Below are 21,566 nucleotides of genomic sequence, written 5' to 3' on the forward strand. Positions count from 1 at the left end.
TGAGGAGATTTCCCTGTCCCCCTCAGCAAGAGGCACGGCACAGGCAGGTTGCACTAGGGATGGAGATCGCTTTTATTGAGTCACTCGAGTGCTTTAGTACAGAAGAACAGATATACAGAGATGATACATGTTTGTGCTTCAACACTTTCCAACATTTAGATTCCAGTAATTTCAAGGTAAACAAGTTCCAAGACAGACTAATTTATTTTTTTTTTTAAGTTTTCCTTTTTGATAAATTATTTTTTATATAAATAACTGTTAACAGAAAAAATAATAATAATAATGTCCAACATACAATATCCTGAAGCATTTGCATTGCTAAAACCAAGAAGGAACTCAAACAGGGCGGGAGGACCAAGGAGGAACCAACAAATATCAGTGCAATGATACAGCCTTTGCCCTAAAAATATATATTTAACTTTATGGGCAAGGAATAGAAGGGGAAGGAAAGGATTTGAGGGGGGGAACCACCAACGAGGCAAGAAAGAGAGATTTAGGGGAGGGAAAAGGGGGGTCACAGCCTTCAAGAACAAAACGATGGACCCCAAAATATTGCAGTGCACCTAATGGCAGGGGAAAGAGAGGGGGGCAATAAAAACCAACTAAAAACCCGAGGTTTGGGTAAATCACTATACACCAAGCTTGTAAGAACATCACAGACACAGTCATTAATATACACAGAGTCTGGGGGGGGCCTCGGGGTGATGGCACGCTCAGGGATGCTTCACCATGGGATGACACAAGGAGCCGGGCACGGGAGCGCCGACTTCCATGGGGATGGATGGGAGGGAGGTCTATATGTAAAAATCCAGGGGTTCTTTTGTATATATATCTCTTTCTATATATAGAGAGACCCAGAGAAGGGGGGGCTGCAGCAGGGCAGAGGAGCAGCCATACAAGCAAACAGGCCCCATCTCCAGGTTTTGACCATTTTGGTCCCTTTTCATATGGGAATTGCCACAGCGTGAAGCATCTCAGGTACGCTCTGATACCCAGCCCCCCCGTGCCAGATGTCGGCGTGCACATCTGGCAGGAGCACCCACCACCCCATAACAACAAGGGACAGGCAGAGCCGAGCCCAGCCTTGCACAGAGGCTGGAGCCATGGGGGGTTGTCCATCCATCCTTCCATCCACATGGAACCACATTCCCTGGAGGAGCGTTAGGAAAAAGGCCAGCAATGGGCGGATGGGTCGCTCAGTACCGAGCTCCTGGGTGTTTCTAATAGCTGCAGCTACAAATAGAGAGAGAATTTGTGTTCTTTTCCTCTTTTCAACGCAACGCATCGGGTTTAATGTATTTCTTTTCGGCTGTTGTCCCCTCCCTGTGGATAAAATGAGATTGGGAAAGCGGTGGGAGCGGAAAGGGGGAGATCAACACAAGAACAAGATTGAAAGCCGGGCCGGGGCCGGGGCTGGGTGCTGGTTGCACCCAGGGGAAAGGTTGGATTCGGCATCGAGTGGTGGCGGCGGCGGCGCTTCCTTTTAACTGCTGCTTTCCTCCTCTGTCTTATTGAGTTTCTTCAGCGTATCCAGCAGTTTCTGTGGGGTGAGGATGTGTGTGGACCCTGTGGGGTAGAAGAAACGGAGGGAGAGCATCAGTGATGGCTTTGGGATGCCCCGCTGGTGCCCCAGTTGATGTCCCCGCTGTCCCCGGTCCCCCCCGGCGAGGCCTTACCTGGTGGCCACAGCCCCGCACGCCAGTGGAAATGCTTGCGAGGAAATGTATGTCTTGGGAGGGGGTATAATGGGAAAGGAATGGAAAAGGAGACACGGAAGAGGTGTATGGAGCAGGGTGGGATGAGGCAGGGGCTGGGGGTGACTGTGCAGCAGGGTTATGGTCAGTGGGGACACTCCTGGACACTTTGGGGATGCCAAAAAGCCACAGGGATGGGGGCAGGCAGCATGTAGGAACCTTCTTCAGCCCCCAGGCTCTTCCCCTGCCTGCACAGAGCATTCCTGGGTCTGTGGATGGGGTGGCTGGGAAGGGAATGGGTGGAAGAGGAGGAGGAAAAGGGCTCTTGCCTTCTGCTGCCCTTGCAGCCTGCCTGGATCTGTGCACACCAGCACATGGCTCATGGGAATGCCACGATGGGCCTCACTGGCAACCTTGGAAAAGGGACCACAAGAGCAAACCTGAACTTTCCCATCCACTCAGGACTTCAGCCCCATCACACCCTGGAGCTGGGGTGGGTCATGGCAGCACCCAGTTGTTACTGGAAGGGATGAGAGGGGCTGGATCCAGGACAAGCACTGGGCTCTTCCCGGGGCACCAAACCTCCAGCCCCATTGCTGGATGTGGGATGTGGGCAGCATCCCGGGATGCTCCGCCCCCCTGCCTGGCCCTGGGATGCTGCTGCTGGACCCCGACCACCACCCCCAGCCCCTCCAGCCCTGGAAAAGGGGGAGCTCATGGCATGAAGGAGCCAGCCAGGACCGGCGAAGAGACATGGCAGAGGGATGATGGAGCGGCGCTGGATGCTTTTCCACCTGGTAGGAGGAACTTGCAAGCATTTTCCTATCAGAGAACCGAACAAATGAACCCCCAAATAATAATAATTAAAGAAAGGAGGAAGAATCAAAGAAAACCCTTCAGGGAGGAAGAGTTTCTTTTTCATTAGTAAGCTGCCTTTACTTGGTTTCTTTGGCTCACTCCATTGCTGGAGCCTGATCCTCAAATGATACCCTAGTGGAGTCCCTGAAGTCGGGGTGCCTCAGGTCCATGAGAAATTTGGTGGGAGTGAGAATGTGAGTAGAACCTGCAGGAGAACAGAGCGGGGCTGACGGCTGCGCCCGGGTCCCCCCCCCACCCTGCGCTGGCGTGAGGAGAGGAAGGACACAGCTGCCACCCGGAGCATCGCAGGCACATGCAGGGGATGGTCCCCAGAGAGAGGTGGGATGAGATGGGCTAGAGGCAGGATGGAGCTGGGCAGCGGTGCTGGGTCCCGGGGGCTATGGGAGGTGATGGAGAGGGGGCTGCTGCTCCCATGGGAATACAAGGAGCAGGATGAGATGCTGGCAAGAGGCTCCACCAGGCATCCCAGGCAAGAATCAAGGGACTGGATGAGATGGTGAGAGGCTCCTGCCCTACAAGATGTGTATCCAGCCGTGCTTCCCTGGGGGGATTTTAGGGGACCTAAAGCTCCTTGCTGACATCTGGCAGGAATTCCACCGTGTCCTCCATGCCTGACCCAAGGCTCCTCCAGGAGCTGAACACACATCCTGTCACACACATGTTGCAGTGTGTGCAATGGGAAAACACACCTCCTGATGCATTGCATGTGCAACAGGACACGTAGCGTGTGTGCAACACAAAAAGGCATCTCCTGTTGCATACACAGTGCCCATCGTGGTCGGTGTATGGGCATGCCTCTGTCTCGTGTTTCCTTCCTGTAACAACTCCAGTGACGATGGTGCAATGGGGGTGACAGGAGCAATTCAAGCTGCAAAACCCCCTTCCCGCACCCTGAACAAATTCAGCCAGGGAGAGGGAAAGTGGGAGCAAAGCCAGGGATGGGTGAGGGACATGTGCTGTCCCTGGGGAGGAGGGGCAGAGGGGTGACACCGGGCGGCAGGAGGAGCCCTTTCTGCAGCATTCCAGCTCCCACAGTGCCGTGGAGCTGGCGGGATGGAGGAGGGAGCGTGGGATGAGCAGCCAGTGCGGCGGGCGCGGGGACAGGGTCCCACTCACCTATTAGCACTTCCCACTTGCCGCTGGCTTGTGTCACCTCGTAGGCGCAGCGCATCTCGTTCATGCTCACACCGCCCAGGATGAAGATGATGAGGCGGGGGCCACTCCGGTACTCGCCAGGGGCCTTGTTCTTGTGCCAGTGGCCATAGCGGGCACTAAAGAGAGGAAGAGAAGGGTGAAGGATGGGCATAAGGCACCCCAGAGCCCCCGAACCCACCCGCGTGCTGGGCTGCACCCCCAGAGCGTGAGCAGCAGGTCAGGGAGGGGATCCTGCCCCTCTGCTGCACTCTGGGGAGCCCCCCCCTGCAGTCCTGATCCAGCTCTGGGGCAACAGCACAAGAGGGACGTGGAGCTGCTGGAGCGAGTCCAGAGGAGGCCCCCGAGCTGCTGCGAGGGCTGGAGCAGCTCTGCTCTGGAGCCAGGCTGAGAGAGCTGGGCTGGGGCAGCCTGGAGAAGAGAAGGCTCCTGAAGGGGAGACCTTAGAGCAGCTCCAGTGCCTAAAGGGGCTCCAGGAAACCTGGAGAGGGGCTTTGGACAAGGGCCTGTAGGGACAGGACAAGGGGAATGGCTTTAACCTGCCAGAGGGGAGATTGAGATGAGCTCTGAGGCAGAAGCTCTTCCCTGTGAGGGTGCTGAGGTGCTGGCACAGGGTGCCCAGAGAAGCTGTGGCTGCCCCATCCCTGGCAGTGTTCAAGGCCAGGTTGGACACAGGGGCTTGGAGCAACCTGCTCTAGTGGAAGGTGTCCCTGCCCGTGGCAGGGGTTGGAGCTGGACGAGCTTTAAGCTCCCTGCAACGCAAGCCAGGCTGGGATTCTACGATTATCTCCCAAGCTGCTGTTAGAGCAAGTCCAGCTTTCCAGCCACGAGTGCTGTTACACATAGGGAAACTGAGGCACAGGATGCCTGAATGACCACAGAGCAGCTCGCAGCTCCACAGATGAGGTGTGGATGCTATCAGTGATACAGGTTTCTATGTCGAGGGAGCCGGGGGTTTGGTACTCACCTGACAGCAGTGGTGCTGAAGGAGGCGGAGGAGCGGGTGGAGATGTACGGGTAGTGCTTGGTGTCCAGCTTGTCATCGATGGCATCCTGCGGGCAGAGAGACAGGGTCAGCAAGGAGCAGGAACAAACCCTGGCCCTAGAGGCCCTCCATAGGGCTGCACTCGATAGGATTGGCCCGTTCAGGTCAGGCTTCATTTGCATATATTTGCATAGGCCGAATTAACGGAACAATTTGCCTGTGTTCCTGTAATAGGGTGCATTTAGGGGGAGAAGGGTGGTGTGATGCTGTGGGGCAGCACAGGGGGCTGCAGCACAGGGTATGGGGGGAGGCTCACCCTGAGCTGGGAGTAGGAGTAAGAGTAGGACATAGGGTAAGAGTACAAAGAACAGACAGATGGTGCCTTTGAAACTCAAAGTGTGCTGAAGGCTTCACAACTATGATCTACCTCTTGAATAAGGACCCTGCTCCTGCTTTACTCAGCAGTGGATAGCTACTGAGCTGGTAAGATGTTGTTGCTCACTACACTTCTCTCTGGTCCTAGGGGTGGGGTTTAGGGGTTCCCTGGGCATGACGTGCGCCTCAGAAAGCCTGTAGGTGTGCTTTTATGCACTTGTGGGAACTGCTGCAGCTTTGCTTGGTGCGTAGACGTGGCACTAACTGTATTGATGTCCCCCTCTGCAAGTGGGGCTCCAGGGTCTGTTGTCTGAGCTGGTGGGATATGTCAGTGTTGGAGAGTTTTGGTGCCTGAGGTGCCCTGACTCTGTTCATACCCCTGGCTTCGTTCAGGCGTAGCTCCTGATGGTGCCATGGCTGTCCCCTGGCTTGGCTGGGACATCCCTGTCATAAGGCCACCCAACCATGCCCATCGTGGCACACAAGCAGCAAACAGGGTATGGCACAGGGTGCCCAGAGAAGCTGTGGCTGCCTCATCCCTGGCAGTGTTCAAGGCCAGGTTGGACACAGGGGCTTGGAGCAACCTGCTCTAGTGGAAGGTGTCCCTGCCCGGGGCAGGGGGTTGGAACTGGAGAAGCTTTAAGGTCCCTTCCAACACAAACCAGTCTGATTCTATGGAGAGGTGTCATGGGTTGGGCTGGAGCTGCCAGTTCTCTGCAGGCCCCTTCCCGGGCGGTGCTGAGGTTCCTGCTCCATCCCTCATCCCCGTCCTTGCTGCTCACCTCCATGATGTCCTTGATGACCGGGGTCCATCGGGAGAGCTGGTAGGTCTGCTCGCTGATCCGCTCCTTCCGCTCCGGCTTGCTCCGGCGGCGCAGGGTGGACTGGGCACAGGGAGAACAGAGACACGCTGAGACATGGGTCTGGTGTGGGACCTCATAGGGGTGCTGGGGGTATCCCATAGGACAGGCAGATCCCAAAGCACACTGGGTGCCGTGCATGGTCCCCCCGAGGCGCAAGGAGGGCCCTGGGGAGTGGGAGGTGGACACTCACATCTGTGATGATGGGCACCCCGAGGTGGGCCATGTTGGTGATGATCTCACTGTCCTCAGCTGGGATCTGAGCGTGCTGGATCAGCTTGTTCAGGTTCTCCTCAGTGATACCTGGAAATGCAATGGGGAGATGGTGTCCTCCTGAGAAATGCCTCCCCATGAGGGGTCACAGCCCCTCCATTGCCACCCCACGACTGGTGGGATGGGACTGGTGGTGGTTGGGGATATGGGGCTTTTCACTCCAACAGAAGCCTTTTAAGGGGAGACAGAAGCTTTTCCGTCTGGTTTATGTTGGTTGAACCCTGAGTTGTTTGCCACCATTGCCCATGTGTCCTCCTCACCATTCTTCAGGAAGATGTAGAGCAAGATGATGCGGATCTTGTCATAGGTGCTGACATTCCCATCCAACAGGATGGGGACAATGGCCCTCATGGGGTCCTTGATCTTCTCTCCTTCAGCATCAGTGCCCATGGCCAGATCCTGCAGATAACACACATGCTCATCATCCCTCAACCCATGGCTCAGTGCTGAGCTGTGGGGCAGGAGCTGCCGGCTCCAGCCATCCCCACCGGGGATGTGGGGCTGGTGGTACCTGTTCGACTCGGCACAGTTTGTCCACCGTGCCCTGGTAGTGCTTCATGCAGTCCTCAGCCAGGTGAAGGTGGGTTGAGTACTGGGGAGACACGAGTGGTGTGGTCACCACCAGTGAAGGGTCCCTGTGCCACCAGCCCAGCCCCTGCCTGTGGCCAGGGCCCCTCTGGGGACATCCTGCTCCAGAGGGACACCCCTCTGGACAGCCTGCTCCATAGATGGGCTCTCTGCATGGACATCCACCCTCCTCATACCTTGCTGAGCTCCTTCTGGTACTGCGGCATCTTCTTCAGCATCTGGGACAGGTCTCTCATGGTGGTCTGCAAAGGAAGGAGACATGGTCACTCACCCGTGGGGACCAGGAGCAGGGAGGGGGTGACCTGGCATTGCCAGGTCTCCTCTGGTGCAGCTGAGGGGCAGCTCTGCAAACTGCAGTGATGGGGGGAGAAACCCCGAGGACCCTCCTCTGCCCCCCCCCATGTGCTTGGCTGAGGCTGAGATGGTGCTTCCAGCTTCTGGCCACTTTTACATCCTATTTTCACCAAGGCCCCCTCACTGCCACCAGCTCAGGGAACCATCTGAGACAGAGGCACCCACTAAGGAGGTGCATGGATCCCATACCAGGAGCAAACTGACCCTATGTCCAAGCCCAGGACATAGGTCCAGCACCCCACAGCCATCTCCCCCCGTCAGAAGACCTGAGCACCCTTTGTGGAGGTCCCCATCGGGTGTCCCCCAGGAGACCCCACCATGGGCCAGCCCATGGCTGAGCCCCCCGTGTGCCCGTCCCCAGCTTGGCGGATGCAGTTGGTCACCTTATCGCCTGTGTTCATCCTCTTGCTGGAAGAAAACTCCTTCAGGGACCGGGTCACCTCCCTGGGGAGAGGAGGACAGAGCTGTCAGTTAGGAGGGACACTGACAGGGGGGTGTGTGGCAATGCCAGCAAGCAGGGACACTCACTGGGACACCTCGGCGATGTGCTTATGGCGCAGCGTGACCCACAGGTCGTCATCCTCATCCAGGAGAACCTCCTTAATCCGGGCTTCCCCAATGCCACTAGTCTCGTACCTGGGAAGAGGACACGGAGCATCACAGTGGGGCCTGCAGGGACATGCTGTCCCCTTGGTGCCTGGGTTCAAAGGAGGTGGATGACCAGGGTGCCCAGAGAAGCTGTGGCTGCCCCATCCCTGGCAGTGTTCAAGGCCAGGTTGGACACAGGGGCTTGGAGCAACCTGCTCTAGTGGAAGGTGTCCCTGCCCGTGGCAGGGGTTGGAACTGGATGAGCTTTAAGGTCCCTTCCAGCACAAACCAGGCTGGGGTTCTATGATTCTATGACATGGGGGCTCTTCTTGGCTCTGCCAGAAGCAGGATGATGTTACTTCAACTCAGTTTCACGTCTCCCATTCAACTGCTAAATGTTGGGAAGAGGCCATGGGTTGAAGGCAAGAAAAGCCCCTTATGCATCACTCCTGCCCATCATGCCCTGCCAGACCGCAGGTGGGAATGGCTTCTCCCAACCAATGGCTTGTGATGGAAGCAGGGATGAGCTTCCCACTGCCGCTCATGCCCTTAGTGGGACCATGGGGACTTTGGGGACAGCAGCACTGCACTCACTTGTAGACATCGTTCTCGATGGGCAGCAGGTCGTAGCTCATGGCTTGGAAAGTCAGTTCATGCAGCACCGGTGACGCAGGGTCAAAGCCACGGTCCAGGATGAGAAGCTGGGAACGAGCCTTGTCTGGACCCTGCAGAGTGGGGGGAACCATCAGCCGTGGGGCTGGGGGCTCCTCCAGCCCCACAGGCAGTTGGGGGATGCCGGGGACGTTTTGGGGTCCCCACTGGGGGTCTGTGACTGTGACTCGTCCCTGCTCACCTCGCCCATGGTGGGGTCATCAGCCTTGTAGGCATCCAGCTTGTCCTGGATGAGCTGTGCCAGCATGGCATTGTCCTTGTAATCCCTGCAGGAAGCAGAGGGAGAGGTCAGCTCCCTGGGGCAGTGGCATGGGGTGGGGAAGAGCTGCTGCTTTCCCTTTGCTCCTGGGAGAGGAGGCACCTCAGCAGGTTTTGCCGCCTATTCCCACTTCTCCTTGGAGTGCTTCACTTGGATTTTAGGACCCTCACCCATCTCCCAGAGCATCCTCAAGCCTGAGCCTCTTTTGCACTGAGCACTGTGTCCATCCCCACCTCCTCCATCCCCACCCTGTCCCCAGCCACATCCATGTCCCCTGCTCAGCACGGCCCCAGCTCCACCATGCTGCTGGGGGAGAGGACACGTCCGCAGGGGGTGCGGGGGGTGCTGTCCTTACCCCCTGTACCGCACGGCCGGGTACTCCTTCAGCGTGGCGCAGAGCGTGGCGATCTGCTCCGCCAGGCGCTCCAGGATCGGGTTCTTCATCTGCGCCTTGTGCGGGCTGTAGAAGCTCTGGAAGGAGTCAGCCGAATCCAGAGAGTAAACCTGGAGGAGCAGCGGGAGCGGGGTTGGAGGGGGTCTGCTATGGCGGCAGGCAGGGAGCAGCCCCACAGGACACCCCGCTGGGTTTGGAAACTGGATTTAACCCCAGCTGAGCCTGGCAGTGGGGAGATGGAGCTCAGTGATGCTCGGAGCATCCTTTGGGCTTTCTGCTGCCGGCTCTGGACCCCAACGTCTTCCCCAGCTCCGTGGCATGGCCCCTACCCACATGTAGGGTGAGCAGAGGAGGCAGGAGACCCCCTGCCCACAGCCGCCATTCGCCCCAAGCAAGGACAGAGAGCTGAGGACACGCTGCTCTGCTGGTAAATACCAGAAGCCAGTCTGGCTGTGTGTGGAGATCACAGAACCACAAAATCAACCGGGTTGGAAAACACCTTTAAGCTCATCAAGTCCAACCGCTTCCCAGCACTGCCAAGGCCACCACTAACCCATGGCACTGAGGGCCTCGGCTACACGGTGTGTGAACACTTGCAGGGACGGTGACTCCAGCCCTGCCCTGGGCAGCCTGTTCCAATGCCTGAGCACCCTCTGGGGAATGAATTGTTCCTCAGCTCCATCTAAACCTCCCCTGGTGCAGCTTGAGGCCGTTTCCTCTTGTCCCATCCCTCGTTCCTTGGGAGCAGAGACCAGCCGCCTCCTGGCTCCATCCTCCTGTCAGGCAGTTGCAGAGAGCGATAAGGTCCCCCCTGAGCCTTCTCTTCTCCAGATTGAACCCCCCCAGGTCTCTCAGCCGTTCCTCATCACACTTGTGCTCCAGGCCCTGCACCAGCTCCGGTGCCCTTCTCTGGCCCCGCTCCAGCACCTCAATGTCTCTCTTGGAGTGAGGGGCCCAGCACTGGACATGCCAAGAGCTCATCTTCCACCTGTCTGTCTCCCCACAAACACTGAGGCTTGAACGGTTACTGGCACCAGCAGGTCTGGCACCATCTATCCCTCCTGTCCCCCTCATCCCATGCCTGTCTCCGTTCACCCAGGCGGGCTGGCTCCCTGCTAAATCCCCAACAGCGGATCAACCTCAACAAGTAATCAAAGGAGACAGGGAGGAAGGACTGAGCAGGGGCTGAGGAGCCAGCCTGGGCTGTGAGGCTGTGACACAGACCCTGACGGGCTGGAGAAGGACCCTGAGCATCCCTTGGCTGCCCCATCCCCTGGAGCCCCCTGGCCCGGCCTCACCTGGGACTCGGAAGGGAGGAAGGCAATGTTGATCTCCGTCAGGGTCTTGATGACCTTGGCAGCACGGGACTTCACCAGCTCATTGAAGAGGGCGTCAGGGCAGGCTGTGAGGGGAGGAAGAGGAGGAGCTCAGCATCCCAGCATCCCTTTAGTGCCAGGGACCTTCCCTCCCCTCTGGGTACTCACAGTCAGTGAAGAAGACATGGGCAGCTCTGTACTTGGAGGTGGGGGGATCCTTGAAGTCATTGATGAGGGAGTGGATGGACTGCAAGAGAGAAGGGACCGGCTGGGCTGGGCACGGGGGTGGCACCAGCATCCTCCCTCCTGGCATGAGGTATGCTCCAAGCCTCCGCTCTATCGCACCATTGGCCTTACTGGAGCCAAGATGCTCCCTATGGGCACAGTTACCTGCCCCAGTATGGGCATCCCACTGCCTCCCCCAGCCCCACGCTGTGTATTCACCTTCTCGGAGGGGGTAATGAGGTACACAGCCTCCAGGCTGGGCAGCGGCTCCCGGCGCTTGTTGATGTCTTCCACAACTGGAGAGGAGGAAAACAACGACCATGGCAGGGATGGGTGAGGGGAGGAGCTGTTGGACACCCCACCAGCCCTGCCAAACCCCTCTGTGTCCCTCTGCACTGTCCACACAAGAGTCCAACCCATGGGGCTGTGTGTATGTGCCTCGTAAGGTCACAGTGGACCAGTGGATTCGTCTGTGTGCTCCCATCCTGCTGTTGCTTTGGGTTATTCTCACATCCCTCCACTGGAGGGGACCACCCAGGGTAGGTGATGCTTTGGTGGTAGCCAGGCTGGGGCAAAACCCCTGCCCCAAACCTCCTGGTGCACGGCCTGGGGTGTTCTCCTTTCCGAGTGCTGCAGGGAGCTATTTAGAGGGGTGACAGAAGATAACACTTTGTTTCCTCCTCAGACTGAGATACCACTGGAAATGAGGGGTTTGGGCTCCTCCAGCCCCAGCAGGTGAGGAGAAAGGCTGTGAACCATCAGCCTGGCACCACGACAGTGGTCCATGAGCAACGGGAGGTAGCATGTCTCCATCCCAAGAGGGATGGGGATGGATGGACTGGCTTGTGCCAGCCTGGAGATGTCTGCAGGTCCAAGAGGGAGGTTTTGCCTTTCCCACAGTGAGGTTTGCTGGGCTGGGGGCTTGTTACTCACTTGTTATGCCCTCGGTCATGATGTCGGTCATCTTGCAGCAGGAGGAGAGCATCCGCATGCTGAGCTGGTCCACTACCAGCACCTGCGGAGAGGGCTGTGAGCTGGGGCACAGGGGGCAGCCACAAGCTGCCACTTCCTATTCCTTCTCCGTCTTTTTCCTATTCCTTCCTCATCCCTTCCCCATCCTTGGGGGCTCCCTGCCTGCACCTACCCCCTGCTTCCTTCTGCCTGCCCTCCCCCTCTGCTATCCCCCGCTCAGGGGTTGATGCTCACCTTCCATTCTCCCTTCTTCTTCACTTTCCGGATCACATCGTGCATAATCTCTGCAAGAGAAGGAGCACAGGGCAAGGTGAGCACCCCAAGTCCCCCCTGTAGCACCCCAGGGCCTGCTAACAGCAGCATGGGGGGCACTGAACCCCCAACCCATGGTAAGCTCCACTCCCCAGCACCTTTCCTAGGGATGTGGCAGGAGATGGGGATAGGTTTGGGGTACCCAGGGAGGGCTCGTCACCCCCAGCCCTGTTTCTATCTCATGTTTGGCACTAACAGCAGAGCCCACAGCAGCGGAGAGCTATGGGAGCATTGGGGGGGGTCCCTCTGGGGAGCCTGGGGCCCGCCCCCCATGTCTCAGCCCTAATCTGAAGCTCCAGGAAAACAACAAGGGCTTAAGAGCTCCTTTTAGAAACAAGACTCAAGCGGCCTCAGCCTGGTCCTTGTAATCCCCCAAATCCCCTTTCACCTCCCGCGCCTGCCGTGCTTATGCAACCAGCAGGGACAGCAGCACCCGGGGGTCTCCCCGCACCCCTCAGCCCTGTGGCCACCCTGCACCCATATGCCATGGGGTGCCAGTGGGGCTGCTCCCTGTGGGGTGCAGGTTAAGGCCATGTGAGGAATGGGGTGCAGTGGGGATGGGGGTGTCAATTGTGGGGCTGGATTGCGGGATAGGGGGTTTCAAGCCTTGCTAGAATCAGTATTTGCCCTCCTGCCAGATACATGTGCTGCCAAACACCTGCATTGGGGCAGCTGAGGTGCTCCCAGGACCCTGAAGGTCCCTTTTGTACCCTGGTGTAGGAAGCATCACCCCTCGCAGAGCAAGGATGTGCTGGGAACTGCCCGGCTGAGCCTAAGGGAGAGTCTGCGTCCGTGTCCTCCCCAGGGTGCTTCTCCCTGGCTTTCTGCCCTGGAGGGCTTTGCTCTGACCCTCTGGTTCCAGGATCAGGGATTGAAATGCCCAGTTAAAACCCAGCTAAGGAATGTTTCTATATTATTAAACACATGTGGTGTGTGGAGCCCACTGCTGAGATCACTCTACCTTGGGAGTGACCCCAAGGGTGACGGTCCCCCAATAAACCTCCTTTTGGGTTTATAAAGTGTCGTGGTTTAAGCCCAGCCGGTAACTCAGAACCACGCAGCCGCTCGCTCACCCCCTTCTTCCAGTCTCTTTGAGGGGCGCTGAGCGAGCGGCTGCGTGGTTCTGAGTTACCGGCTGGGCTTAAACCACAAAGCTTTTAAAACCTGGAAGCAGCCGCTGCACATCCATCTCCTTCCCAGCGACATCTGCCTATGGGATGCTCCAGAAGGATGCTGCCCATCAACCTGGAGTCCTGCCTGCCCTTGGTCACATCCTTTAGCCTTTCCATCAGTAAAGGGGCTGCATGGCCAGGGAAAATGGATGGAGCTGGACACTGCTGGGGTGGGAAAAGCTGCTGCCTGCACCCATATGTGCTGCCCACCAGGATCCAGGTCACCCACACAGCAAAAAGGTGGAATGGGAATTGTCCTCCCCATAAGCATGAGCCTGTCCCCATCCTGCTCTCTGTCCTTCGCTGGTGCAGGAGCACGGGCTGGAAGCAGGGATGCCAGCCAGTGCATCCCTCCTCTTCCTTCCATTACTCACATTTGGCTCCTTCCCCGGAACAAGGCTCCAGGAATAACAGAGCTGTTTACAAGGCAGCTCCCGCCCTCCATCCCATCCCAACAACCTCAACTGCAAACTATGTGGAGTAAAGCACAGGGGGACATGGTGGTGCCCCATGTGACGGTGACCAGGAAGGGGTCAGGGCCTGGCTGTCAAAAGACATCCTGCCCCTGTGATGACATATGGCTTTGCTCTAGGGCTGGGAGGGGAAGGAAAGAAGGAAGAAGGTTGGGAAAGAGCATCCTGGGGCCCACTGGTGCAAAGGCTCCATTGCTGAAGCAAGGAGGGGACAGCCCAGGACACGGGAGCCCCAAAATGCTGCCTCAGCCAGCCCTGAGCTTGTCCTTGTGTGGCAGCTGCTGCAGGGGACATTTGTCTTCAGCACCTTGCTCTGTGGAACTCCTTCTCCCTCTTTTGCATGTGTATGGGTTGAGCTGCATGGGGGATGCATGTCGATGGGGGGAATATCTGCCCAGCTGTGCACCTCCCAGTGCAGAAGGAGCCATCATGTTCCCCCCCCTCACCCCAATACTGGCACCAACGTGGGCCTCCCAGAGCAGAAACTGACACCTCTGAGGGAACCGCTCTGAGCTTTGTGGTTTTAGGGTGTCCATCCCATGGTCAGAGGTGGACCCCACTGCACTGGAGCCAGCCCTGCTCCCAGCCTGCTGCAGGCAGGCACAGCCATTCCCTAAACTGATGTTCATGACAGTAGGTCAGATCTGGCTCCAAAGTTCTCCAAAGCTGGTTTCCAGCGGCTGCCAGAGCTTCGGCAGGGCTGGGAGAGAGGCAGATTCACACAGCATCCTCCAAAGAGGCTCTGGCAGGGCAGGAGACACAAAGCCAGGCACATGCAGAGGGGACACGGCCATGGCCTGCACGTCCTGGGTGTCCTTGCAGTATCCATCAAACCCCCAGTTTAGGGAAGAGTGATCTGTCAGCTCTTGGGTGCACCATGAAGGCAACGCTCAATGCTGGGGTTGGCATGGAAAGGGGGAAATGTGGGAATCCTGAGGTGAAAAGGAGATGTAGGAGGGTACAGCCGATCCCTGGGGCTGTTTTGGCTCATGTGGCTGCTGGCACTGGAGCTGGGGGAATGCTGGGCAGGACGTGAGCACTGCTCACACCATGTGAGGAGCGCGGGGGTCCCCAGGCATCTCCGAACAAGGACCCTGCATCTGCTGCTGGGTGGGAGATGAGCACATGGGGATGGATTAGGCACCAAGGGCTTGGCCAAGGCCAGATGTGAGAAGGTATCAGACCTGTCCTTGAGCAGGGCAGTTCCTAAGCAGCATCTCTGGCACAAGCACATCCAGCCAGGAGAAAGGATGCCAGCACATACTATGCTGCTGATGTATATGATGAGCAATGGCTGAGCAACACCAGGGAAGGCATCCTTACGCCAATTCTTTATGGCCCCTTCCAACCGTAACCATTCTATGATTCTATGATCCAATTCCACACTCAGGAGAAGTTATAGGATCAGCAAGAGACTCCTCCATTCCCTGAGGTCCTCAAGGCAAGCCTGGCCACCTCCTGTGAAGCAGTTCTCTTGTGTTCCCACATTAGCAGGTCAGATGTTGCCACCAGTGTCCCCAAGTGGTCTGGCCAGCCGGAGCTGTTGGACTCTAACGTCAGCTGGTGATGCTCACAGCCAAGCTTTTCATCTTCACCAGGTTTCAGAGGGAAAAAAATGCACATGTGCCTCTCATCCAGTGCCTTCAACACTTGGCTTGTCTGGACCTACCACATTGCATCTGATCCTTTCAGGCTGGAAGGATTTTAGTTCCAATATCTACCAAGAACAGACAATACAGACAGCTCAGAACTTATCCTCCAACACAGAGACAACATCAGCGCCTATGGACAAGGAAGCACATCCCACCTGCCAATGGAGGACCGTGACAAGCGCCATGGAAATGACCCACTGCATCATTTCCAAGCAGGGCCAGAAGCTGGTGACATGGTGGCCTAGTAGGACCTGAGCCTGCACATCACTCCAAGAGGCTTAGCCCATGGTATTTATAGTGAGCTGGCTGGGCAACAGCAGCCAGCCCCATGTCTCCTACTGGTTGTGGGGGAAGAGGAACAACCCTGCCATTGCCTGTGCTCGCACAAAGCGTGTGCTGAGATGGACTCACCTGGGATGCCCCAAGCCCGTTATCCTGCTTCAGAAAGAGCCTGAAACCCAATGAGCAGCCCTGACCTCCACGAGTGGTGGAAGCAGCAGAACCACATCCACCAGGAGCACCAGGATGGGTGAGGGATGCTGAGCCAGGAACCCACAGTGAGGTTTGCTCAAGACCCACTTCTCAAAAGCTGTCACACCGCATCTCCAAGACGAACATGTTTGGTTTGGGCTGACGTGGCAACTGCTTTTTGCTGGTTCATTAACTAATTGCTTAAGACAGTGTGAATGTTACATAGATATAACCACCACTGAATGTAGCGGGGCACGTATCTACCTCTGAACATCCTCAGCAGGGATCTCAAGGTGCCAGTGCTCCATCCTCAAGCAGTCCCCAGTAAAATAGGCTCCGTGGAGCAGAGGATGGCAGGAAGGCCATCAACCCCATTGAGGACATACAGGATAACTTCATTTACAGGAGGCAAAGCCTAGCTGGTGTCCTTCAGTGCAGCTAAGAGCCAGCTCAGGGATGATTTGAATCCAGAGAACACTGTGTCCATAAACCAAGTCTCAAATATCTCCCCTTCAGCACTCTGTGTCCTCAACACCTACTTTTTCTCTCTGGATTATTTCTGGTGCCCATCTGGAAGACCTCAACCTTGCTGGAGGACATGTTCCTCACTTGGGAACCTGACAGTGGTGCAGCCCAGATGCCATCCAGCAAGTCCAGAACTGCCCAGGCTCAGCTTCATCCTTTCCTCCCCAACCCTGGATGAGGTGATCCTTGCTATTTTCACACACATTCCTCCTTTTCCTATTTGCTCTGCTCTTGTGAAGGATGTACCAAAGCCATGGGAAACGCGCAGAGCCCAGAGAGAAGCACAACAGGGACCTAGAGGTCTTGAACTCTTATGAAATGGAGTAACACAGACAGAAAGGAGTAAGGGAAATGAAATGCATGACCATGGCCATGAATGGCTCTCACTGCCTGCACTGGAGAAATGGGGTGACATTGACAAGGGTCTCACTGTGGGATCACTCCTGGCACTGATTCCTCAGGTCTGCACAAGGATCTGGGAGCTGAGCAGGTCTGGGTAGAGTCAATGGGGCACAGACCACATCAGGTCCCTCCTGAAGGCATCACCCTCCACTAACGCTTGTCCTCTTCCACCAGGTGATTCCATCCCTGGCAGAGACGCTGTACCCGGATGCTGGCATAGCCAAAACTGGTGGTGCTTTGTGTCAAGAGGAGCCAAGAGCTTTCCTGCAGCAGGACAGCACACACGGGGTGTCAAAGTGTACGGGAGGGGAGGTGATCCTCTCCCAGGGGTAAGTCACCCTTTCCTATGTGTGTGACCATGACTTTCTGAGCTGGTTCTTCTCTGCCTTGAACCAAGAGGGTCCATCCAGGCTGGGCTGGTCTCCTGTGCCTACACAGACCTCTGATGATCTTTGCTGCTCCCTTAGTGACACAATGCCAAGCCAACGGATGGGCTCCATCAGTGACCCTATAGCACGTGTCAACATGTGTGTGTACACATTCATGTGTGTGTGTGTACATGGGAAACATGGAAGCCCGTAAGTTAATGCACCTTCAGCTCGATCTATTTTTGCACTCTCCAAAGCACTAGAGCCAAGTCCCTTCCCGCACTGTGAGTTGGTGGACGCAGCATCTGCTTCTCAGCGTGCAACTAAAAGCCATGTGACAATGATTCTCTTTTTAAACGTGTTGGTTTTGTGGGAAGAGGGAAGGAATCTCTCCTGGGATGCTTTTCCTCAGAGGTGCAGGGGAATTAAGAGTCTTCTCCCTTCTTTTTAGAGGGAAAGAGTCCAAGTTCTCTACATTGGTGGCTTTTTCAACCTTCTTGCACAGGCAGACACCAGTGGGTGGATGCAGACCTGCCAAAGTGAGGTTTGTTGTTCTTGGTACCTCTCCATGGTCATGTGTGGGCAAGTATTCCTCAGCCCTCCTTCCTTCCCTGCCCTTGGGACTCCCCGGAGCTGGGGACTGGGAGGTTGGGCTGCCCAGGAAGAGCCTGGCTTCAGCTCCAGGGTCTACTCCCACCCACAGGGGACAGGGCACAGAGACCACCATGTGCAGGCAGGAGGATGCAGTGTGCACCCCTGCAATGGTCCCAGCAGGAGTAGCCACCCCTGTGCCCTTCACTGCCTCCTCTCTCTTTGCCAGACCTGGCTCTGGGGCAGCACACAAGCCTTGAGCTGGGCTTGGAGCATCCTCCATGGGCAGCATCTGTGCCCTTTGCAGAGGGGTGGTGGGAGCTGTGGAGTGCACCATGCATCCTGGGTGAGTGACACACCAGCAACTAGCAGCAGGTCCCCATGGCCCCTGCCTGCGCCTCATCCCTGTCCCCGGAGGTGCAGCACCTCCTGTGCAGCTCAGAAGGAGCCTGCATCCCCAGGTCATCACACCCCAGTGTGGACCAGGGGTGGATCTTTGAGAGGTTCAGATGGGGACACTGGGTGACACGGTGCGGCTGTTACATGGGTGCTGAGAGCCCAGCAGACTTCATCCAGGCAGGATTTAACCGTGGGGCTCCTCGGTGGGACTCTGGTGGGCAGCACTCCAGCACAGGAGGCTGTATAGCAAGAATGCTCCAGAGGAAGATCAGCTCCTGTCCTGGGGGAAAGGTGTTTTCCTGCTCTCTCCAGAAGGGAGCAGGGTTTTCCCTTATTCCAGGGCTGCTCTGCTTCTCCCATCTGTCCCTGACAGCATCATGAGTAAAAGGAAGAAGCCCTTGGGGAGGTTTGTCTCCTCTTGCAGGTGAAGGGGTCCAGGGGGTTTCAGATCCATTGTGGCTATCACTCCAGCTATGTGTCTTGCACCAGCCCATCATGGTGGCAGCCACTGTGCAGGTGTCACCCCTGCAGCACAGCCCATCTTGGTGATGGTTCAGTGAAGTAAAACCCAGCCTCCTCCTCTCCACTGCAGGGTGCTGCAGGAGAGCAGGGACCAGCCTGGGCAGGGGAAGCTCAGGGCAAGGAGGTGCAAGAAGGCCCTGGGGCAAGAGAGGATGGGGAATGTGAATGTGCTGGGGGGCGAGATGAAGATTTGGGGATGGGGGGCTCGGAATTGGATCGGCTCCATGCTTGGGTGAGATTTTGCTAACCAGAACCAGAGCAAAGTGACTGGTTGTCCAGTGGGGTTCTGGGGAGGTGGCTGCAGAGGGAACAGAGGCACAACAGGAGGACGTGGTCCTTGGGCATTGCACTCAGCTCCAACCCCGGCCAGAGGAAAGCAAGTCCTGAAGGGATGCAGCCATCCCTGATGGATGCTGCGGGGAGGCGCAGGGACACCCCCCAGCATGCACCCCATGGCTCTATGGGGGGGACAATCTGGTTCTGCCCATCTCCTGCAACACTCACCCACCTCATCCCGCTTCCCACCTCTCCAGGGGCCTCCAAAACCTGCCATGGCACCAGCTGGTCAGAAGAATAATCCGGGTCTGGAGGGAAGCCAGGGCAGAATGCAGTGACGGAGGGGGGGGGCCTGGCAGAGCGAGCCATGGCAACGCGGCAGCATCCATCCATCCTTCCCTCCCTCCTTCCATGGGAGAGATACCTTGCCCCGCGGTCAGCCCCAGGCTTGGACCTCCTGCTCCTTAGGAGCATCTTCTGCAGGAAACCCTTTGGGAATCCCTTTAGAGCAGGCTGGTGCAGTGGGGGAGAGCCGTGTACCATCTGCATTGGTGCCCAGTGGGGGAGGTCCCGGTACCCTGCTCCTGACTCCAGCTGAAAACAGCACCTCAAGGCAGGAAAGGACCCACCAAGGCCAGGAGCTTCCCGCAGGAGCCCGAGGAGGGACGGGAGGGCTGGAGCCCGCAGGGTGCTCCTCAAGGGCCCTGTCCCTCACTCCTCTGCAGCATTTTGCCTGCACATCCCTGCTCCCTCCTTCCCGACACCCCCGCTTCCCTGATGCCCAGCTCCCAGTTATCGTTTTCAGTCTGGAATGAGATTTTTCAGGGAAGAACAGAGCAGTTTGTTACCCTGAAGGGGAAGATTGAGGCAGATTTCCATGATGTGTATATGTGTGTTGCTCTCCCCCAGCCTATTTCAGCACAGAGACAATGAATGGAATAAGGGACATGCAGAGGAGCTGGTGCCTGTCCCCTCTTTCAAGAGGGCACAGGGAGAGCTGGATGGGGCCTGGGAGCTGGTGGATGGCTGGTGTCATTGTCCCCCACCCAGGAGTCCACCCCACTCCAAAAGCAAACCCAGCAAAGCACAAGAGCCAACCTCCCCCCTCCTGAAAGCTCATCCTGCAGCAGAGAAACAACCATTCCCTTGCCTTTTCCCATTGGTTTTCCAGCTGGATGGGCTCAAACCCCCAATGCAGCACCCCAGGGTGATGATGATGAGGAGGCAACGGCTCAACCCTCCCATCCTTGGGGCAGGGTGATGACTGGGAACAAAGCAGGGCCATCCATCCAGGGGGATCCCCCCCCCCCCCCCCCCTTTTCCATCACATCACCACCCACCCGATCACACCACCAGCTCCGGCTGCACCATCCGCATCCCCACCGCGGGGATGTCACCCACAGCCACACACATACAACAACCCCCCCGAGATTACAGCCCAAATACCGCGCCCCCCATCCCAAAAAACACAGGAGATCCGGGCCCGGATGCCACGGAAATAAATCCCGCAGGAGGAGCGGGGAGGGACGAGAACGGCTTTTCATGGCTGCGGGGAGCCCGGGGGAAGTTTCACCGGTTCCTGCCCTTTCTCCTCTCGATTTCAGTCCAATTTATACACACATATAAATACGGGGCGGGGAAGGGGAGTCGCTTTAATTTGCCCCTGGGAAGGGACCCGTCAACCTCCCCCCTGCTTCCAGCCTGGGGCGTTTTGGGAACCCCCCCTCTGCTTTCCCCCGCCATGGAGACGTTGCAAATACTGGCTGCAGGAAGGAAGCGATCGCGGGGCCCGGAACCGCCGCAGGACCGGGACCCGAGGGGCAATGCCCGCGGGAAAGGGGGGATTTAGGGGGTGAAGGGGGGGGGCATCCCGCCCCCGGGAACAAGGAAGCGGAGTCACGTCCGGGAACACACTAATATCAATAAGGAAATCCCGGTGAAAGCGGGTTCGCTGCGGACAAAGCGAAAGGCCTGAACCAGCGGCCACCCCCCCCCGGCCATGCTCAGCCCCCCCCAAGAGCGGGGCGAGGGGCTTTTCCCCATGATGCGATCGCCCCTCGGCCTTTAGGAGCTGGGGGGGGGGGGGGCAGATTCAAGCGCCTTTCGCTTCCCTTTTCCTCCACCCTCCGTTTTCCACCGCCCCCCCGTCCCCTCCCCTCAGCACTGCAGAAAAACCCCAAAACCCCCCAAAATGAATGAAAACGGAAGGGGGGGCGGGGGGAGGAGCAGCATCAAGCCCGATCGCACCGGGCCGCCGTGTCCCCACGTCCTGCCGCCTGCCCCATGGGGGTGTCCCCTGCGTGCCCCCCCCCCCAGGCGCTGATGCCGTCCCGAAGGTCCATACTGCGCACCCGCAGCAGCCCCCACCCGCGGTAAAAGGGGGTGGGGGGGGTCCTGAACCCCGTTAGTGTGACACCCCACCCCCCCCGCCGCGATCGGGACGCGGATCTTACTTTCTCCCACCACAGCCTTGAGTCCGATGGGGGCCATGGCTGGTCGCGGGGGGGTCCGCAGCGGCGGGGATGGGTGATGGATGGGGGGTCACCCGCACGCACCGGAGCCGGGCGAGGCTGCGGGTGGCTGCGGCGGGCGGGGGGGGGGAGAGAGGAGAGGGGGGGAAGAGCGGGGAAGGGGCGGGGCTTAGCTGACCGCGCGCCGGGGGGGCGGGACCTGCGTCACTTGGCCCCGCCCCACCCTCGCCGCAGCGGAGCGCCCCCTGGAGCCGGCACCGCGAACAACAACCCGCACCCGGCACCGCACCCCCAGCGTGTGCGGTGAGCAGCGGGAATGGAGAGGAATGGGAGCACGGATAACGGG

The 21,566-nt window shown here is 57.8% G+C and overlaps 1 protein-coding gene across 2 annotated transcripts; it reads right to left on the bottom strand.

Moving 5' to 3' along the window:
* Window positions 1-48: 48 nt before the first annotated feature.
* On the bottom strand, window positions 49-21,365 carry LOC115617199 (syntaxin-binding protein 1). Of its 2 annotated transcripts, none has more exons than XM_030507424.1 (19): window positions 21,203-21,365; window positions 11,821-11,870; window positions 11,548-11,629; window positions 10,834-10,910; window positions 10,558-10,636; window positions 10,372-10,475; window positions 9,035-9,183; window positions 8,602-8,686; window positions 8,343-8,473; window positions 7,689-7,796; window positions 7,544-7,604; window positions 6,983-7,048; window positions 6,730-6,810; window positions 6,479-6,617; window positions 6,139-6,248; window positions 5,868-5,969; window positions 4,693-4,778; window positions 3,690-3,844; window positions 49-1,566 (listed from the first exon to the last, which is right to left on the bottom strand). In XM_030507424.1, exons 1-19 carry the CDS (start codon window positions 21,237-21,239, stop codon window positions 1,484-1,486), a joined length of 1,785 nt encoding a protein of 594 aa, XP_030363284.1. In that variant the 5' UTR covers window positions 21,240-21,365; the 3' UTR covers window positions 49-1,483. The 2 variants fall into 2 exon arrangements, with proteins under 2 accessions (XP_030363284.1, XP_030363283.1); XM_030507423.1 differs by lacking the exon at window positions 49-1,566 and adding an exon at window positions 2,382-2,757 and having other exon boundaries at window positions 21,203-21,358.
* Between the last annotated feature and the right edge of the window lie 201 nt (window positions 21,366-21,566).

Source organism: Strigops habroptila, chromosome 15 (genome assembly GCF_004027225.2).
Source record: "Strigops habroptila isolate Jane chromosome 15, bStrHab1.2.pri, whole genome shotgun sequence".
Classification (NCBI taxonomy): domain Eukaryota; kingdom Metazoa; phylum Chordata; class Aves; order Psittaciformes; family Psittacidae; genus Strigops; species Strigops habroptila.